Here is a 16,446-nt window from a genome sequence, read left to right on the forward strand (position 1 = left end):
GTCCCCCGGAATCCCTCCTGGGCTGCCCCTCCCCCAGCACACCTCCCCCAAAGTGGGGCAAACGCCAGACAGAGCTGGGGGACCCTGGAGGGGGCCCGGGGAGCAGGCCCGGCCACCCGCCGGCCGGAAGCCATCACGCCATTGATCTGCCGGGAAAATTCACTTAACGGCTTTGCTGGGCTCGGTGGCAGGAACGACTTAATCTCTGGCCCCGGACTCCCCCTGGGTCCCCGGGAGCCCGCCCTCCACACCTCAGCCCAGGAGGCCCCGGCGGTGGGCACACCGGAGCTGCCGGCCGGCCGGAGGTGGAGGCTGGCACGCCGACCTGCAGGCTGGCCACACACCCAGAGGGGGTCTGAGACATGGGGCAGCCCTGTCTGCCCTCTGCCCATCCCCCCAGTGCCCCAGGCCGATACCCGCCCTCATCACTCCCGACAGGTGGCTGCAGTCTGGCCCCAGCACTCGAAGGCCGTAGACAGAGACTCCCGGGTCTTGTGGCTTCAGGGGACCCCTCACCCTTGCTCTGCCCTCAGCCCGGCTCTCCGCACCCACCCCCTGCCAGATCTCCACACCCACCCCCTGCCAGCCTCAGGCCCGACTCCTAGAGCCCCATCCACAAGCCCCGTCTCCACAGGTGTCCACAGCCCCCAGCCCAGCACCCCCTGGCCCAGCCCCTGTCTGACGCCCGTCTCCCCAGAACTCGATGCTGGGGAGCCCCGCCTGCCACCCAGGCCCGCCCAGAGCCAGGGGTGTCGCTTGCTCCCTCCTCCCCACATCGCCAGGACGGGACCGGCTGGGCGAACCCCATCCCAGGAGTCAGGCAGCTTCCAACCCAGGCGGCCTTTTTACACCGAAAATAAACTCGTCCTCACAGCATGTGTCTCCCACAGACGCCCAGAGGAAGGCAGGGAGGGGGGTGGCCGGAGCATCACCCCAACCCTGGCGGGCCAGCCCCGAGCAGCCTGAGCCTCGTTCCTGCCCCCCACCTCCCCTCCCCGGCCCCGGCCCCGGCCCTGGCCCCACATCGGGACACGAACGAGCCCGGCCTGTGCTGAGCCCTCCTGCGTGGGCTGCTTCCGCCCGTGACGTGAGGAGCTACTGAAGGAGGGAGCGCGTGTCAGAGGCGCTCACGCTCCACCCCTCCCCACGGCATCGGCCTGAGCCTCTCCAGCGGGTGCCGGACCTCAGCGTGGGGTGGGGGAGGGGGGTCAGTGTCCTGTCGAGAAGTAAGAACTCACGGCCCCGCCGCGTGGCTCTGTGGGTGAGCGTCAACCTATGAACCAGGAGGTCAGGTTTCGAGTCCCCATCCGGGCACCTGCCAGGGTTGCGGGCTCAGTCCCCAGTGGGGGGCGTGCAGGAGGCAGCCCATCAGTGATTCTCATCATTGATGTTTCTCTCCCTCTCCCTTCCTCTCGGAGATCCATAAAGATATGTTTTTTAAAAAAGGACTCACGCGTGGGCCCCGCGTCCCGCTTGCACAGAGCCCGGACACGCCTCTCTGCGTGGGGTCCCCGAGTGGACCTCCAGGGTTGGGGGTGAGGTGCCGAGGGGCTCCCGCTGCCAAGCAGAGGTGCGGCCATCTCAGCCTCTGACAGCTGTCCCTCCGGCCGTGTCACCCCTGCCCTGTGCCATCTTCCGCGCGCCCGCCCACCTGCTGCCGCGGGTCAGGGGCCGGTCTGCACGGGGCCTGCGTGCCACTGGGGGCTGGCCGGCCAGGCACACCAGCTCCCTCCTACCCGCTCAGGGCCCTGGAGGCGCGGCAGGCTTATTGGGCTCTAGGAACGAAACCGTATTTTAAAATCCAGTATTTAGGTGCGATTCCTTACACTTCAGTTGTTTTTTTCATGTTTCAAAACAGCTCAAGGTCCTTGAGGAAAATCCAACCGATACAGAAAAGGCGGCAACTGCCCATGTCCTGGCCCCCAGTCCCCGGTGATCCTTGTGCCCCAGGCCCCAGGGCTGGGGGTGGGGGCTCCCGTCCTGTGCCCCCCACAGTGAGGCATCCGGGCCATCGTCCTGCAGGGCCAGGCGCCGGACACAGAGGACGGGGTGCTGGCTCGTCCCCACGACCCAGCGGCAGAGGCAGGGCCCGGGAGCTGCAGCGACAGCGGGTCCACGGCCGGCCCGGAGCCAAGCCACCTAGCGGGACCTCAGGCCAGCGCGTCCCCCGGCTCCGCCCCGGCCCGAGGAGGGGCAGCAGGTCAGAAGGAAGGTCACGGAGTCCGCCTGGAGAGGCCGCTTTGTTCTGTCACCCTCCCTCCCCCCTCCCCCCTGCTCCTACCCTCCCCCTCCCCCTCCCCCTGCTCCTACCCTCCCCCCCTTCCTCTTGTCCCCGTCCCCCCTCTCCCCCCCCCCCCCGTCCCCCATCTGCTGCTCGTGGGCCGTGTTTACATCATTAGCGTTTCACAAACATTCGTCAGCCAGAGCGGCTTATGGTGTGCGAGGCGCGCACACACGTGCACACCGCAGCCGCCAACTCCCCCCCTCAGCTGCCTGAGCCCGCGCCCCCCAGATCGAGGGCTGGAGGCTGCCCCATGCAGGCGCCCTGCAGACGGGGCCCTGCCTGCCCTGCCCACCCCTGCAGGGGGCGCCCCTCCTCACCACCAGCAGGTGGGAGCGGAGGGCCTCAGGGTCCTCCTGCCCAGGGCCCTGTGGGAGCTCCCTCGCCCCTGGGGCCGCGCTAGGGCCCCCTGAGGACACTCCCTGCTTCGGGGCGGGGACAGGACTTGCCAGGTCCCGAGTGCCCCCTGAGGACCTGCCCATCCCACCCTCAGAGGTCACCCTGTGCGCCCCGTCCTGTGGGGCCTCAGCCTGTGGGGAGACACCAGCCCGGCCGCCACGCCACCCGACTTCCCGCCTCCAGAGCGTGAGAAAGCGCCTGCTGGCGGCGGTGGCCCATCGGGCGCAGCTAGGGCAGCCAGCAAACCCGTGCCGACACCTGTCCCAGGAAGCGAGGCGCAGGACGAGACGGGGCGGGGGCACCCCTGCACTCCTTGCCTGGCTGACCCGCCCCAGGCCCTGGGTCTGAGCTTCCCTCCCTCCCCCTCCCCCTGAAACCCACCAGGTGCAGCCTCCCCCTCCACGCCTCCTCCCGCTCAGCCCCCGCCCCCACTGGGACCCCCTCGGGGAGGCGGAGGGGACGCAGCCCCCTGGTTCCCAGCCCGACTGACCGGCCTCCGGGAGCGAGGACAGACCCCCTCCCCCACCACCCCAATCAGCCTTTTGCCAAACACAGTCAATAAATTATTCAGTTTGCAAAATGCCATTATGTGTGAGTTTACTTAATTGAATAGAATAATTTATGGTAAAACCTGGGGAAAGAAAGATCGATGGGGCCGCGAGCGGAAGAATGATTGAGTTTCGCGGAGGCAATTTGATTTTTATCCCTCATTATAATAACGTTAAGGGGGGCATCAACTCGGGTCAGAATCAATATTTGCCGCGTGGCCGGGCCATGAATTCTCGCTGGAGGTGGCGCGGGGGCTGGTGGCCGGCGGTCACGCACACCGCGTCCGCCCCAGACAACAGAGGCCCCCACCCCGCCCGCCGCGTCGCGGGTGGCCATAAAAGGTGATTTAGGAACAAGTCTGCTCAAGACACGCGGGCGACACCCGGACATGATTCAGGAGCAGTTACGTGGCCGCTCCCCGCAAATCACCGGGAGACACACGCGCAAGGCCCGCCGCTTCCTCGGGCCGAGGGGCGTCCAGACGCCAGTGCCCGACCAGCTCAGCCCGCAGCCGGCCACGGCCACGGCCACGGCCACGGCCACGGCCACGGCCGCCTGACCCTGCGCCCGACCCCAGGCCTGGCCGCCCCTCCCGCCGAGGGCACCTCAGGGGACAGGGGGGCTCCGCCACCCGCCAGCGTGGGCCCCGGCACGGCGCCTGCCTCCGCCCGGGAGCCTGGGCCACGCAGGAGGCCGCGGCTGCAGGAAGGGCTGCTCCTGGCTGGCTCCCTCCTGCTGAGAGGGCTGAGCTGGTGCGTTGAGCCCCAACTCTGGCCGGCCGGGTCCACAGGCTCACGGCCAGACGCCCACGGCCACGCCTGCAGAGAAAACATCTGGTGTCGGGTCTGCGGGTCTGGGGGCAGCAGGCGGCCCCTGGGGCCCGGGCAGCTCTCCAGCCTCAGTCCCCGAGCTCCCTGCCCCTGGACTCTGGAGCCTCCCCAGCCCCCCAACCCCCCGCCCCTCGGTGCCCCCGGCACACACAGAGTCAGCTCAGGGGGCCCGGCGTGTGCACATGCATTCAGGACCGCCACCCCATTGGATAGATGAGGAATGGGCTCAGGGCTTGAGGGACCCGCCCAGGGTCACCCCCCCAGGTGGCAGAACCAGGTCCAGGGCTGCCTACGCTGCCCCCTCCCCTTCGGACGACCCAGCCACTTGGTGCTCCCGGCGTCCATGCGGAGGGAGGCAGCACAGTGCCAGTGCCCGAGGGCCTGGCAGGCAGCCCAGGCACAGCCACCACTTCAGGCCTCTGTGGGGACCGGGACATCTGTTCTGAACAGAAAGTGGCCGCCAGCCATTGGCCTTGTGAGCAGAGGGTGGCACCAGGGCCCTGGCTCACGGAGTGGCCTTGGGTGTGGTCCTCCCCTCTCTGGCCTTCCTCCCAGTTTCTAAGCGCCTCTCCAAGCCCTGTGTCCCCTGGGCTGGGGGCAGGGGTGGGCGGTGGGCCAGGATCCCTCCTCTCATTCAGCCTCAACTCACAGCACAGAAAGCACAGATGACGGCCTGCGGAGAGCCGTGCCCACCGCAGCGTCTCCCCTGCACTGCGGGGCCAGAGCCCAGCCCGGCTCATGACGGCACAAATGGCCTGAACGCTTTCCCGTATTTCACAGATGCTTCTCCTGCCCACAGGCCGAGGGGTCCCCACGCGCAGGGGCCGTGTCTACCTCATGTCTGTGTGGCCCCCACCCCCCCCAGCCCTGAGTCCAGCACCAAGTAGCTCTAAGTGCGGCAGGATAGGATGGTGAGTGGGTTGGTGGATGGGTGGGTGGATGGGTGGATATTACAGATGGATAAATGGGTGGGTAGGTGGATGGATGGATGGATGGATGGATGGATGGATGGATGGATGGATGGGTGGGTGGATGGTGAAAGATGAATGGATGGGTGGGTGAATAGATGGATGGATAAATGGATGGATAGGTTGGTGGATGGTTGGGTATTACAGATGGATGAGTGGGTGGGTAGATGGATGGGTGAGTGGATAAATAGACGGATGGATAAATGGGTGGATGAGTGAATGGATGGGTAGGTGGATGGTTGTGTATTACAGATGGATGAATGGGTGGGTAGATGGATGGGTAGATGAATGGGTGGGTGGGTGGATGGATGGATGGATGGGTGGATGAGTGGGTGGATGGGTGAAAGATGAATGGGTGGGTGGGTGAATAGATGGATAGACAAATGGATGGATGGGTGAATGGATGGGTAGGTGGATGGTTGGGTATTACAAATGGATGAGTTGGTGGGTAGATGGATGGGTGAGTGGATGGATGGGTGAGTGGATGGATGGGTGGGTAGATGGATGGGTGAGTGGATGGATGGGTGGGTAGATGGATGGGTGAGAGGATGGATAGGTGAATGGATAGATGGATGGATAAATGGGTGGATGAGTGAATGGATGGGTAGGTGGATGGTTGTGTATTACAGATGGATGAATGGGTGGGTAGATGGATGGGTAGATGAATGGGTGGGTGGGTGGATGGATGGATGGATGGATGAGTGGGTGGATGGGTGAAAGATGAATGGGTGGGTGGGTGAATAGATGGATAGACAAATGGATGGGTAGGTGGATGGTTGGGTATTATGGATGGATGAATGAGTGAATGAATGAATGAGTGGATGGATGAGTGAATGCATGGATGAATGAATGAATGAGTGAATGGATGAATGAATAAACAAGTGAGTGAATGAATGAGTAAGTGGGGGAGGGAGTGGGTAAGGGGGGAGGGAGTGGGGGAGGGAGGAAGGGGAGGGGGAGGGAGGGGTCCCTGGAACAGCAAGCCCACCCTCGCGCTGATTGGCAGGGCCAGAGGCTCTGACCGCGGTGTGTCCCAGAATCGCGGAGACGAGCTGAAGCAGCTCAGGGCCAGCGCCCTGCGGGTCACAGCGGGACAAGAGGCCCAGCAGGAGGGGCTGCCGGCCTCACAGCGGCCCTGGCTGGACCCTGGTGGCTGCCGCCTGTCACACCAAAGGACAGGGGTGGACAGACATGGCCTGGAGGGAGCGAGCCACCTCTGGACAGAGCGAGCCACCTCCGTTCACAGGAAACGCCGGCCGCCCAGCTCCAGGCCTGCCTCCCCCCAGCCCCCAGCCCCAGCCCCAGCCACTCCTCCCCCGACATCCTGGCCCCTCTCCGCTGTCCCTCATTTACACCCCCATCTTTCTTCCTCCAGCCTGTCCCACGGGCGTGCTGGTAAGTACACACACACACACACACACACACACAGAGATACACACACACAGAGAGATACACACACACACACACAGTCATCATAACCCTCGCTGCGACCAAGGATGCACCGCACAGTTTACACCAGAGCCGATCCAGACTCCCCCTGTGGTTCTGCCCAGCCCTGTCCACACAGGTGCCCCGGCTCTCCCACTGGAGTTCCTGTAGCCGACGCCACAGCTGCCACTCAGGAGCCGGGACGCAGGAAGCCGCACCCTCACCTCGCAGACCCTTCCCGGGAAGCTCACGGCCCAGAGTCTGGACTCACTGCTGCGGGGATCCCGCCCTCAGGCCGACGAGGTGGCCGCAGGCGGGGCTCAGGGCTTGGCATCAGCCCAGGGCCAGAGGTCACGGTTCGAATTCCGCCAGGGCACAGGCCCGGGTTGCAGGCTCGATCCCCAGTGTGGGGCGTGCAGGAGGCAGCTGATCCATGATTCTCTCTCATCACTGATGTTTCTCTCTCCCTCTCCCTTCCCTTCTCTGAAATTAATAAAAATATATTTTTAAAAATAATTGCGAGGGCGAGTTTATTCACTCAACAGAAACTCCTCCAGTGCCCCTGCAGCCCGAGGGGAGGGGAGGGGAGGGGAGGGGACGGGCGGGTCACGCTCCTCAGGTTTCAGGACAAACACGCCACTGTGGACGGAGGGGCCACGTGCTGACCTGACAGCTCCGGGGAGGCCTGCGGGCGGCCTCGCACACTCAGACCTAAAGTCACCGCAAAGGAGGGTCTGAAATTAAACTTTAACTAAAGCAGTGATGGTGGGCCGTTACGTCCTGGGCGGGTATCTTCCCTGACAAGGTCAGCCTTCACCTTCACGGAGCCTGTCTGTCTTTTTGCATCGATGATAACACAGCCTGGAAATGTCTGGGTGCCTGGTAACTTCCCCCCCCCCCACCCTCCGGGCACCACCTCCTGTGCTGGGCGCCAGGACAGAGACCACAGGTTCCTTCATCATCATGTTAATTGTCCCTGCACCCACCTAAGAACTGTCCATCATTTCACCTCTTATCCAATCCCAGGGGTTCCCGCTTTGCTTGCTCCCGCCTCTCTAGTCTGTCACCAATGGATTCCATGTCACCCACCCACGTCCCTTCCTGGACTGCAAATGTATAGAAATAGAGGCGAGACGGCCGTTCTCCGGAGAATTATCTCGGTCGTTGGCGCCCTGCTTCCCGGCAATTGGCCGCGGTTTGGCTCAAATAAACTCACCAACATTCTCTGCAGGTTTGAGTGTTTGTACGTGAACACTGCCCACCGGCTCGCACACACCTGCAGACTCGGCACTGGTCTCCCCTCTGCACCCGGTCTCAGCCCGGAGCCCCGCCACGGCTGTCGGAGTCGGGGGGCAGCTGTGCACCTCAGGCCAAGCGGGTCCCCAGCAGCTGGCAGCTCGCAGTCCACTCCCGCTGGGCCGTGTCCTCGCCGGGCCGTCCACCGTGGGGGACCCACGGAGAGACCGGAGCCATGAGGTTCTCTCCGGACCACGCTGGTCCCGCGGGAAGCAGCTCGGCAAACGGACAGCCGTGATGCAAAACGCGCCAGAGAGAGGCGCCGGGACCATGTTCTTGGAGCAAGGGGACCGCCGGCCTGGAGCCGCTGAGCCCCCTTTCCTGCTCCCTCCCCAGGACAGGCTGGGAGCCCGGTGTGGGGACCCAGTGTGGCTGTGGGCCTGGGGGGCGGGGGGGGGGCAGCCCAGGCTCCGGGAAGGGGAGGAGATTACAGTGAGAGAAGGTTCCGGGGCACAGGGGGCTCTGGTTTCCACCCTGCAGATCTGGGGAGTCCACGCGAGATGGGGGGGGCAATGGAGTCGCAGACGTGGGATCTGGGGGGCCCCAGCGTCGAGGAGTCATGGTGTCACTCGTGGGAGGGAGGTGGTCTGGGGAGAGCGTGCAGGGAGCGGGCCACCCAAGGGGCAGAGCAAGGACCCCTGTGGCCAAGGACCTCCAGAGAGGGGAGGGGGGAGGGCCCCTGATTCCAGGAGCGGCCTGTGGCCCTCACCTGCACCCTAGGGGGCAGCCCCGCCACCTTGTGGGGGAGGGGAGGCTGGGTGCCGCCCTGCCAGGCTGTGGGCCCTCCGCAAGGCCAGGCCCTCCAGCCGGCTTCACACCCACACACCAGCGCCCGCAGCCTGCCTGCCGCCGCCTGGGGAGCCGCCGCCTCTGGGCTCAGAGCATGGGGCCCTCCTCACCCGCCCACCTTGCAGGAGGCTGTCCCAGCCCTGGCTCTGGGGGAGACCTGGGGTTAGGCAGGAGGGGGCACGCAGGCCTAGGCCAGACTGGGGCCCGGGGTTTCCTGGAGGGGAGGGGGCAGGGGCAGAGCTCTCCCCCTCCCACCCCACGCAGGTCCGGAGAAACCACAGGCCAGTTGGGGTGCCCAGGGCATCACAGATCCCAGCCCTCTGTCCCCCTGCACCTGGCCCTCCAGCTCCTTCTCTCAGCCCCCCTGGCCCAGCCCCTCCCTCACCCCAGCCCCTCCCTGACCTCAGGACCCAGCGTCCTGGTGGGCGTCAGTGGCCCAGCGTCAGATGCTAAGTAGCTCTGGGGACAAAGGGCCCAGGAATCATGTGTGTGTGAGTGCATGTGTGTGCATGTGGGTAAGTGTGTGCATGTGTGAGTGCATGTGAATGCCTTATGGTATGGGCATGTGTGAATGTGTGTGTACACGTATGTGTGTATTTGTGAGTACATGTGTGGTGCATGCATAGGGTGGCATGGGGACACGTGTGAGTGGTGGATGGGCAGGCGGGTGGCGTGGGGACACGTGTGAGTGGTGGGTGGGCAGGCGGGTGGCGTGGGGACACGTGTAAGTGGTGGGTGGGCAGGCGGGTGGCGTGGGGACACGTGTGAGTGGTGGGTGGGCAGGCAGGTGGCGTGGGGGCACGTGTGGGAGGCGGGCAGCGGGCTGTAGATCACCCTCCTGTCCCAGGTCCTCGCCGAGGCCCGTCCTGCCTCGTAAAGATGCCAGCGCCGCCGCATGGGCGGCCACAAATCAGGGTGGCTCCAGTTCAGAGCGGCCCCTCAGCCGGGAGATGGGCTCCCGGACGCGGAGCCTGAAGAAATACGGCGCCATCTGCGAGGCCGGGGAAGCAGGAGCGGTTTTCCAGCCCGAGGCCGTGGCCCACGTCTGGGCGGCGCAGACACTGCAGGCGCCCCCTCGACGGGAGGGGGTCCAGGCACAGGCGGGGCCCCCAGAGCAGCGGCCGGTCCCCCCCACACCCCAGCCGCGTGCGGCTCAGAGCGGGGGAGGGGAGGGGGCTCCTAAGGCAGGGGGAGCCCGGCTATTAGCCTGTACCCCGTTTTCCCAAGTGACTAGAAAGCGGGAGCCAGCGGGGGAGGAGCAGGCCGGGGCGGGGGGGGGGGCTGGCACTGGAGGCGGCGTGTCCTAACTGACCAGCGTGCGAGGGGTGACGGCAGGAGGGCGGGCGTGGTGACCTCAGCGCGGAGGGAGCCGCCCTGTGCTTGGCCGTCCCGGTCCCCCCACCCCCCGCAGCCCCGGCTGGGCCGCCCGCCAGGCACCCTGGCATCACTGTGCCCTCAGCACTAGGCCACAGCCCTGCCCACGGGCCAGCGGTCAGCGGCTGCACCAGCCCTCACCCGCCACGAGCTCTGCAACCACAGAGGGGACTGCTCAGCCTCGGCAGCCCCGTGACCACCCGGCTTCCTGGTCTCCCGGCTGCTCACGGGCCTGGGCTGCCGCCGGCTCCAGCTCAGGGAGGCCCGGGGCCCAGGCCCCTGCTCCTGCCGCCTGCACCGCGACCGGCTCCCAGGCGCTCAGGTGCCCGTGGGGGCGGGGAGGCCGGGGAGGCCAGGCCCATGGGCAGCACGTGCCCTGACGGTGATGGGTGCCCGCTCCGGACAGGGCCACCCTGGGAGGCCCAGAGGACCCTAAAATGGCTCTGACCGCCTGGCTGGTGGGCCACAGGGTCCTGGGTTCGATTCCAGTCAAGGGCACGACCTCGGTTGCAGATTTGATCCCGGCCCTGGTCAGGCGTGTGCCGGGGCAACCAATCACGTGTCTCTCTCACATCGCTGTCTCTCCCCCCTTCCCTTCCACTCTCTAAAAATCAATGGGACAATCCCCTCTGGTGAGGACTAACAAAAAATAAAAAAATAAAAGATAAAATAAAAGAGGGCTCTGAAAAGGGTGGGGTTGGGTGGTGGATGCCAATGACATTCTGCTTGTCCCTGTGGGGACATTTCAGAAGGGGAAGGAGGGGGGGAGGAGGGGAGGGAGGAGGGGGAGGGGGCTGAGGGGGAGGGGGAAGGAGGGGGAGGGGAGGGGGCATAGGGGGAGGGGAGGGGGCATAGGGGGAGGGGAGGGGGCAGAGGGGGAGAGGAGGGGGCAGAGGGGGAGGGGAGGGGGCTGAGGGGGGAGGGGAGGGGCAGAGGGGGAGGGGAGGGGGCTGAGGGGGAGGGGAGGGGGCTGAGGGGGAGGGGAGGGGGGCAGAGGGGGGAGGGGCAGAGGGGGAGGGAGGAAGACATTCCGAGCTCCCTGGGACAGGCTCAGAGCCGCCTGTTGGAGGCTGAGTAGGGCATCTGTGGTTCTCACCTGGAAGGGGTGCTGGGGGCCCTCCGCTCCTCCCCTGCCCAGACCACCCTCCCTGGACCTCAGATGACCCTGGATGCAGGCGGGACACCCATGGCCTGTCCTGTGTGCTGGGAAGTCGTCCCCGGCCTGGGCCTCAGTGTCCAGGGGAAGGGGTACGAGGACGTGCCCGCCGCCCCGTCCTGGGCTCTGGGTGGGCAGGGGCCCTCCGGGCTCCGGGCTGCCCCCCCCCCCCCCCCCGCCGCCCCCTCGCAGGCCGGACCCACAGGAAGCGGCTCCTTGCCAGCCCGGGGACCCTCCCGCCTCCGCCTCCCGGCTTCCTGTGTGGAAACGGCCGGATCCGCCTGGCGAACACAGTGTCGGGAGGGGGTCGCCCTCCAGCTTCCTGTTTGCTGGGAGCAGACGCGGGCCCAGCCCGGCCCAGGGCCCAGGCACCCGGGGGGCAGGGCCGGCGGCTGCTGTCCCAGAGGTGGAGCCGGGCCCTGAGCCGGCAGGGAGCACGGCCGTGCACCCCCAGGTGGCGGGGGGGGGGCAGACCCAGCCCTCAGCCCTGGACCCACAGCACAGACCGGAGGGCGAGGCCCTGCCTCCAGCCTCAGGGCGGTCGGGTGTCCGAGGGGAGGGCAGCAGGTGGGCGCGGGCGCTGACCCCTCACCTCCGCCCCCCCAGGCCCCGCCCACACCTGCAGGGCCCTGCCAGTGGGAGCCCACGGAGGTGCTGCTGAGACCTCACCCCGTTTCCCGGCAGGCCCCATCTGGCTTCCCCGGGGCCAGCGCCGGGGACAGTGCCTGGGACAGGTGCCCGGAGGAGCAGGGGACTGGGGCCTCGCAGTGTGCCCGGGCTCCGGGGGCAGCAGGCATCTCCCAGGCTCACCCGTCTCTGTGTCCCCGCCCCCACTCTCACTGCTGCCACCCCCTCCCCCCCACAGACCACACCACACGGATGCCACCCTCCCGCAGCCATCGCTGTGGTCACTTTCGCCGCCTGATGGCAGTGACCACAGAGGAGGCTGCGGCTGCTCCCCGGCCCCCCGCCTGGATGAGGCCCAGGGGGGAGGCGCCAGGACGCGGGGACAGGTGGGCCCCGGGGCCCAGGCCGTGGGTCAGCTCGGCCTGCAGGACAGGGGCTCCGGCCCTGCCTCCACAGGCCCCAGCCCAGCCTGACCCCGCCTGGCCTGCCTGCCGCACGGCCTCTGGGTGCCAGCCTGGTGGGCGGGTGCAGAGCAGGCCTGGACTCGCGGGGTGAGTCAGGCAGGCACGGAGCCCAGGGAGCCGGCCGGCTGAGAGACGGTGTCTGCGCCAGTTCATGCCCTGGTCCCCGCATGGCCCAGGCAGGGCCCAGCCGTCTCCCACCGGCTCCCAGGCCGCCGCCCCCGCCCACCCCACCCCCGCACCGGCTGGTCCTGGCCGCCCCCGTCCACGGAGCCTGTGAGCTCCGACTCCGTCCCTCCAGGGAGAAGGGACTCCAGTGCCCGCTGGGGCTGTTTCCCCAAACGGTCCCCAGCAGGCCTGCGGACGCAGCAGGCAGCACGGGGCGGCCTGGCCTTGGCAGCCGCTGGGCCTCACCGCTCCCATCTATAAAATGGGCGTCCTGGTTCCCAGCCCGTAATGACAGGGCCGACCGAGGGCTTTGATGTCCCAGATGAAAGCAGCCTGGGCTCGGGGCCCAGGACAGGGGTTCCCTCCAGGAGCAGGCGCCGCCCTCCCGGCTCCCCAGGCTGTGGGAAGTGGGCCCCACCAGCCGGTCCCAAAGTTCAGCCAGGTCCGCTCCAGCGAGGCCCCAGCCAGGACCCCAGGGCGGTGCTGGGAGGGGGATCCACCCGAGGGCCTCTACATGTGCATGTGCGAGGGAGAGGCAGGCCCTGGGCTCATCCAATGATTGACGGAGGGGAGGGGAGGGGAGGGGAGGGGAGGGGAGGGGAGGGGAGGGGAGGGGAGGGGAGGGGAGGGGAGGGCCAGGGTTGCTCTCTGCAAAGGAAGGGACCGCCCAGCAAGCCCCACGCATCCCCCACCCCTCACAGCCCAGGGTCACGGCCGCTGGGCCAGGTGGGCTCCTGAGAGCCTCCCTTAGACATCAGGTCCCCAAAGGATCCATCTCCCATCACACCCACCGGCCCCCCAACCCCCTAAATCCAGTGACAGGGGAGCCGGGTGGGCGGCATGTGGCTGGGGAACCCCCATGTGGCCTCGGAACAGAGAGGGAGACGGAGGGGGGGGGGCGAGGGGAGTCCGGCCCAGAGCCTCCAGGCTGATGGGACCCAGTCCCACAGGCTGGGCCGGGCCAGCGGCAGCCCAGTGAGGGGGCGGCCTGGGCGGGGGCTGGGCACAGCCGGCTCCGGGGCTGACCCACAGGGGCCAGTGGCCACGCGAGGACCAGGCTGGCTTTAGGCCGAAAGGAGGGTCCGGGCCGGCACCCGGCAAACTGAAGTGATGTGGGTCTTGGGCCGCTTCCGGCCCAGCTGGACCCTCTGTGATGAGAGGCCCTCCCTCCTCCCCTCCTCCCCCCCTCCCTCCCCTCCCCCCCTCCCCCCTCCCTCTTTTCTCCCCTCAGCAGCCACTGAGCGGCCCAGGGGCCCGCCCTGCACCCGCGTGGGGGAGCAGCAATGACTCAGACCCCACCCCACCCTGGGTGCCCCCCTGGGGTGGGAGACAGGCTAGACCACACAGGGGGGACGCCCCAGTGGAGGGGCTGGGGCAGCAGGGCCACCAAGGAGGGCCCCCCACTCACTGCCTGGAAGGTGAGGCCCAGATACAGGGCTGCACAGAGCCCAGGGCTGGGGGCGGGGGGCAGGGGGGGGCTAAGGTGCCTGGAGCCCGAGGCCAGGACCCAGCGGGGTGGGCAGCACCAAGGTGGCCCGGGCCTCAGAGCAGCCTGAGGCTGAGGTGTGTGTGAGGGGGCGGGGGGGCTCGTGTGGCTGGGACAGCTGAGCTCCAGGCCCCCAGACCCCAGGAGGCCCCAATACCAGGGGAGGGGCGCCGGGGACAGTGACCCCAAAGGGTCCAGGGGCCCTGTGTCTATACAGAACTGGGGCCCAGTCCTCCAGGATGAGCCCCAACCCCAGGCCCCAGCAGGGGCGGCTGAGCGGGCTGGGTTCCTGCGGCTCCTGGGCCTGGGCTCTGGCATGTCCTCAGGGTGCCTGCTGCCTCTCCTGGAGGGGCCAGGGGCGAAGCGGGGAGACCAGGGGCCTCCAGGGGCACACCCCCACCCCTGCCTCCGTTTACCCAGCTAACAGACCCCCGGGGACCAAGAGCCAGGAGCCAGCAGGAAACAGCTTCCCCACAGCCCAGCCCGTCCCCTGCCTCAGCCTCGCGGCACCAGCGTGGCTGGGGAAGGAGACGGGGAGCGGGGTCAGCTGCGGGCTGGTCCAGCGTGGGCGCCGCAGGGCTCGAGGGCCGAGTCCCCCGCTTCCCAAAGCCCTTGGACCCCCGGACGCCTCCCTCCCCGACCCCAGGCCCCTCGGAGGGCTGAGCGCTCAGTGACTCAGGAGCCGCGCGAACAATCGATGCGTCTTTTATTCACAAATAGAAGCCACGGAAAGTGAAATCTACACATTTGTACAAAGGGGTGGGCGCCCCCGGAAAAGCGCACCGCGGTCAGAAAACAGCCCGCCGTGGCGGGGACGCCCTCGCCCCCCCCCCCCCCCCCCCCGTGCTGCCCGGGGGCCCCAGAGAGCCCCCGAGGGCACCTTCCATAGAAAACCGTAAAAACATAGACCCTTTGTCTGCAAACCCCACGGCAAATACCGCGTTTATCACAAAATGATACAAAACACGGGCCTGACAGAACCGCTGCAAACCCCCCCCCATCCCGTGTGCGGGTTCTCTGCTGTGGTTTTGGTAAGAATTCCTGCCGTGGAAGAAGGTGCCGCGTGCCGTGGGCTCGGCCCTGGGCACTGCCTCCGGGTCCTGGGACAGAGCAGGTCCTGGCGGGAGGAGCCTGCGGGCGGAGGCAGCAGGAAGGAGACGGGCTGACTCCTGATGGGACGGGGGGCCCCGCCTGCAGCCACGTGAACCTGCTGCAAAGGAGACAAGACGCCCCCACACGGCCGCCCCCACGCCCGCCCCATGGCCGGGGCCCGGCACAGCGGCTGCTGGTGTCTGGAGTGCTTAGCACCAAACGTCAAGGAAGAGAAGTCCGATTCCAGTTAAAGGCACTTGCGTTGCTGTCTGGGTGGCCACAGTCCCCTCGTCACGTGCACTCAGCCCTCCGCCCACGCCTCGCCCTCGTGTTCCACCGACTCCCGGCCCCCGTCCTGCACGGGGCCCCAGCATCCACGTCCCCCCAGCCCCCCCACATCCTCCGTCCACCCCACATCCCGCCTCAGCCCTGCACGTCCCGCCCCGAGCCACGGCCTCCGGCCTCAGACGTCCACCTCCTGCGGCCCCGGGGTGGCGGCCGGGGTGGCGACGCGGATGTCGAAGCAGGTGACCATCATGACGTGGGCCTTGCACAGGTTCACGTGCTGCTCCAGCGCGGCCGTGGCGCGCTCCAGGGCCGCCAGGTACTCCACCGACTCGGGCTCCAGCGCCGGGTCCACCTCAACTGGGAGGGACAGCAGGCAGCTGGTCAGGCCGGGCGGCTGGCGCTCCCAGAGCGGGGCCGGGGGCGCATGGCGGGCAAGGGAACCGGGGCGGGGCGGGGGGGAGGCCTGCAACCTCTGCCTGTGGGGGTCTCACTGCGCCAGCCAGGGGGGGGGTGGGGTTGCAGGGGGGTACAGGGGGGGTGGAGAACAGGACTCACACTGCGCCAGCCAGCGGGGGGGGGGGGGACCGGGTGTGGGGGGTGCAGGGGGGTGGAGAACAGGACTCACACTGCGCCAGCCAGCGGGGGACGGGGGGGCAGGGGGGTGGAGAACAGGACTCACACTGCGCCAGCCAGCGGGGGACGGGGGGGGCAGGGGGGTGGAGAACAGGACTCACACTGCGCCAGCCAGCGGGGGACGGGGGGGCAGGGGGGTGGAGAACAGGACTCACACTGCGCCAGCCAGCGGGGGACGGGGGGGCAGGGGGGTGGAGAACAGGACTCACACTGCGCCAGCCAGCGGGGGACGGGGGGGGCGGGGGGGGTGGAGAACAGGACTCACACTGCGCCAGCCAGCGGGGGACAGGGGGGCGGGGGGGGTGGAGAACAGGACTCACACTGCGCCAGCCAGCGGCCAGGCTCCACCATCAGCCGGCCCTGTGTCTCCGCCAGCTCCATGCGAAGGCGCTGGTGCTTGGCCTGTACGTCCCGCAGCCTCTGCTGCCTGCGCTCGGCCAGCCGCAGCTGCGCACTGGCGCACACCAGGCCCTGGGCGGGGGCGGGTCTCAGGCAGGAAGGACTCCCAGGGCCCCCCCACCCCCCGGCACCCCAGCCCCGCCCATGAGCCTCCCTCCCCCTCCAGGCCTGGGTGGGCACAGTGGACCTTGGAGGTGGGCAGGGGCGGGCCCGGGCCCTCAG

General features: G+C 67.8%; 1 protein-coding gene across 5 annotated transcripts in view; it reads right to left on the minus strand.

Moving 5' to 3' along the window:
• Nucleotides 1–14,501: 14,501 nt before the first annotated feature.
• Nucleotides 14,502–16,446, minus strand: part of KIF26A (kinesin family member 26A) — a 33,737-nt gene continuing 31,792 nt past the window's right edge. For all 5 annotated transcript variants that reach the window (XM_059685025.1, XM_059685005.1, XM_059684994.1 and 2 more), the window contains 2 exons: nucleotides 16,146–16,296; nucleotides 14,502–15,549 (listed from right to left, as the gene is read on the minus strand). In XM_059685025.1, the coding sequence (XP_059541008.1) occupies nucleotides 15,368–15,549; nucleotides 16,146–16,296 (333 nt within the window). In that variant the 3' untranslated portion in view covers nucleotides 14,502–15,367. The remainder of the gene's footprint in view (nucleotides 15,550–16,145; nucleotides 16,297–16,446) is intronic.

Source organism: Myotis daubentonii, chromosome 1, assembly GCF_963259705.1.
Source record: "Myotis daubentonii chromosome 1, mMyoDau2.1, whole genome shotgun sequence".
Lineage (NCBI taxonomy): Eukaryota > Metazoa > Chordata > Mammalia > Chiroptera > Vespertilionidae > Myotis > Myotis daubentonii.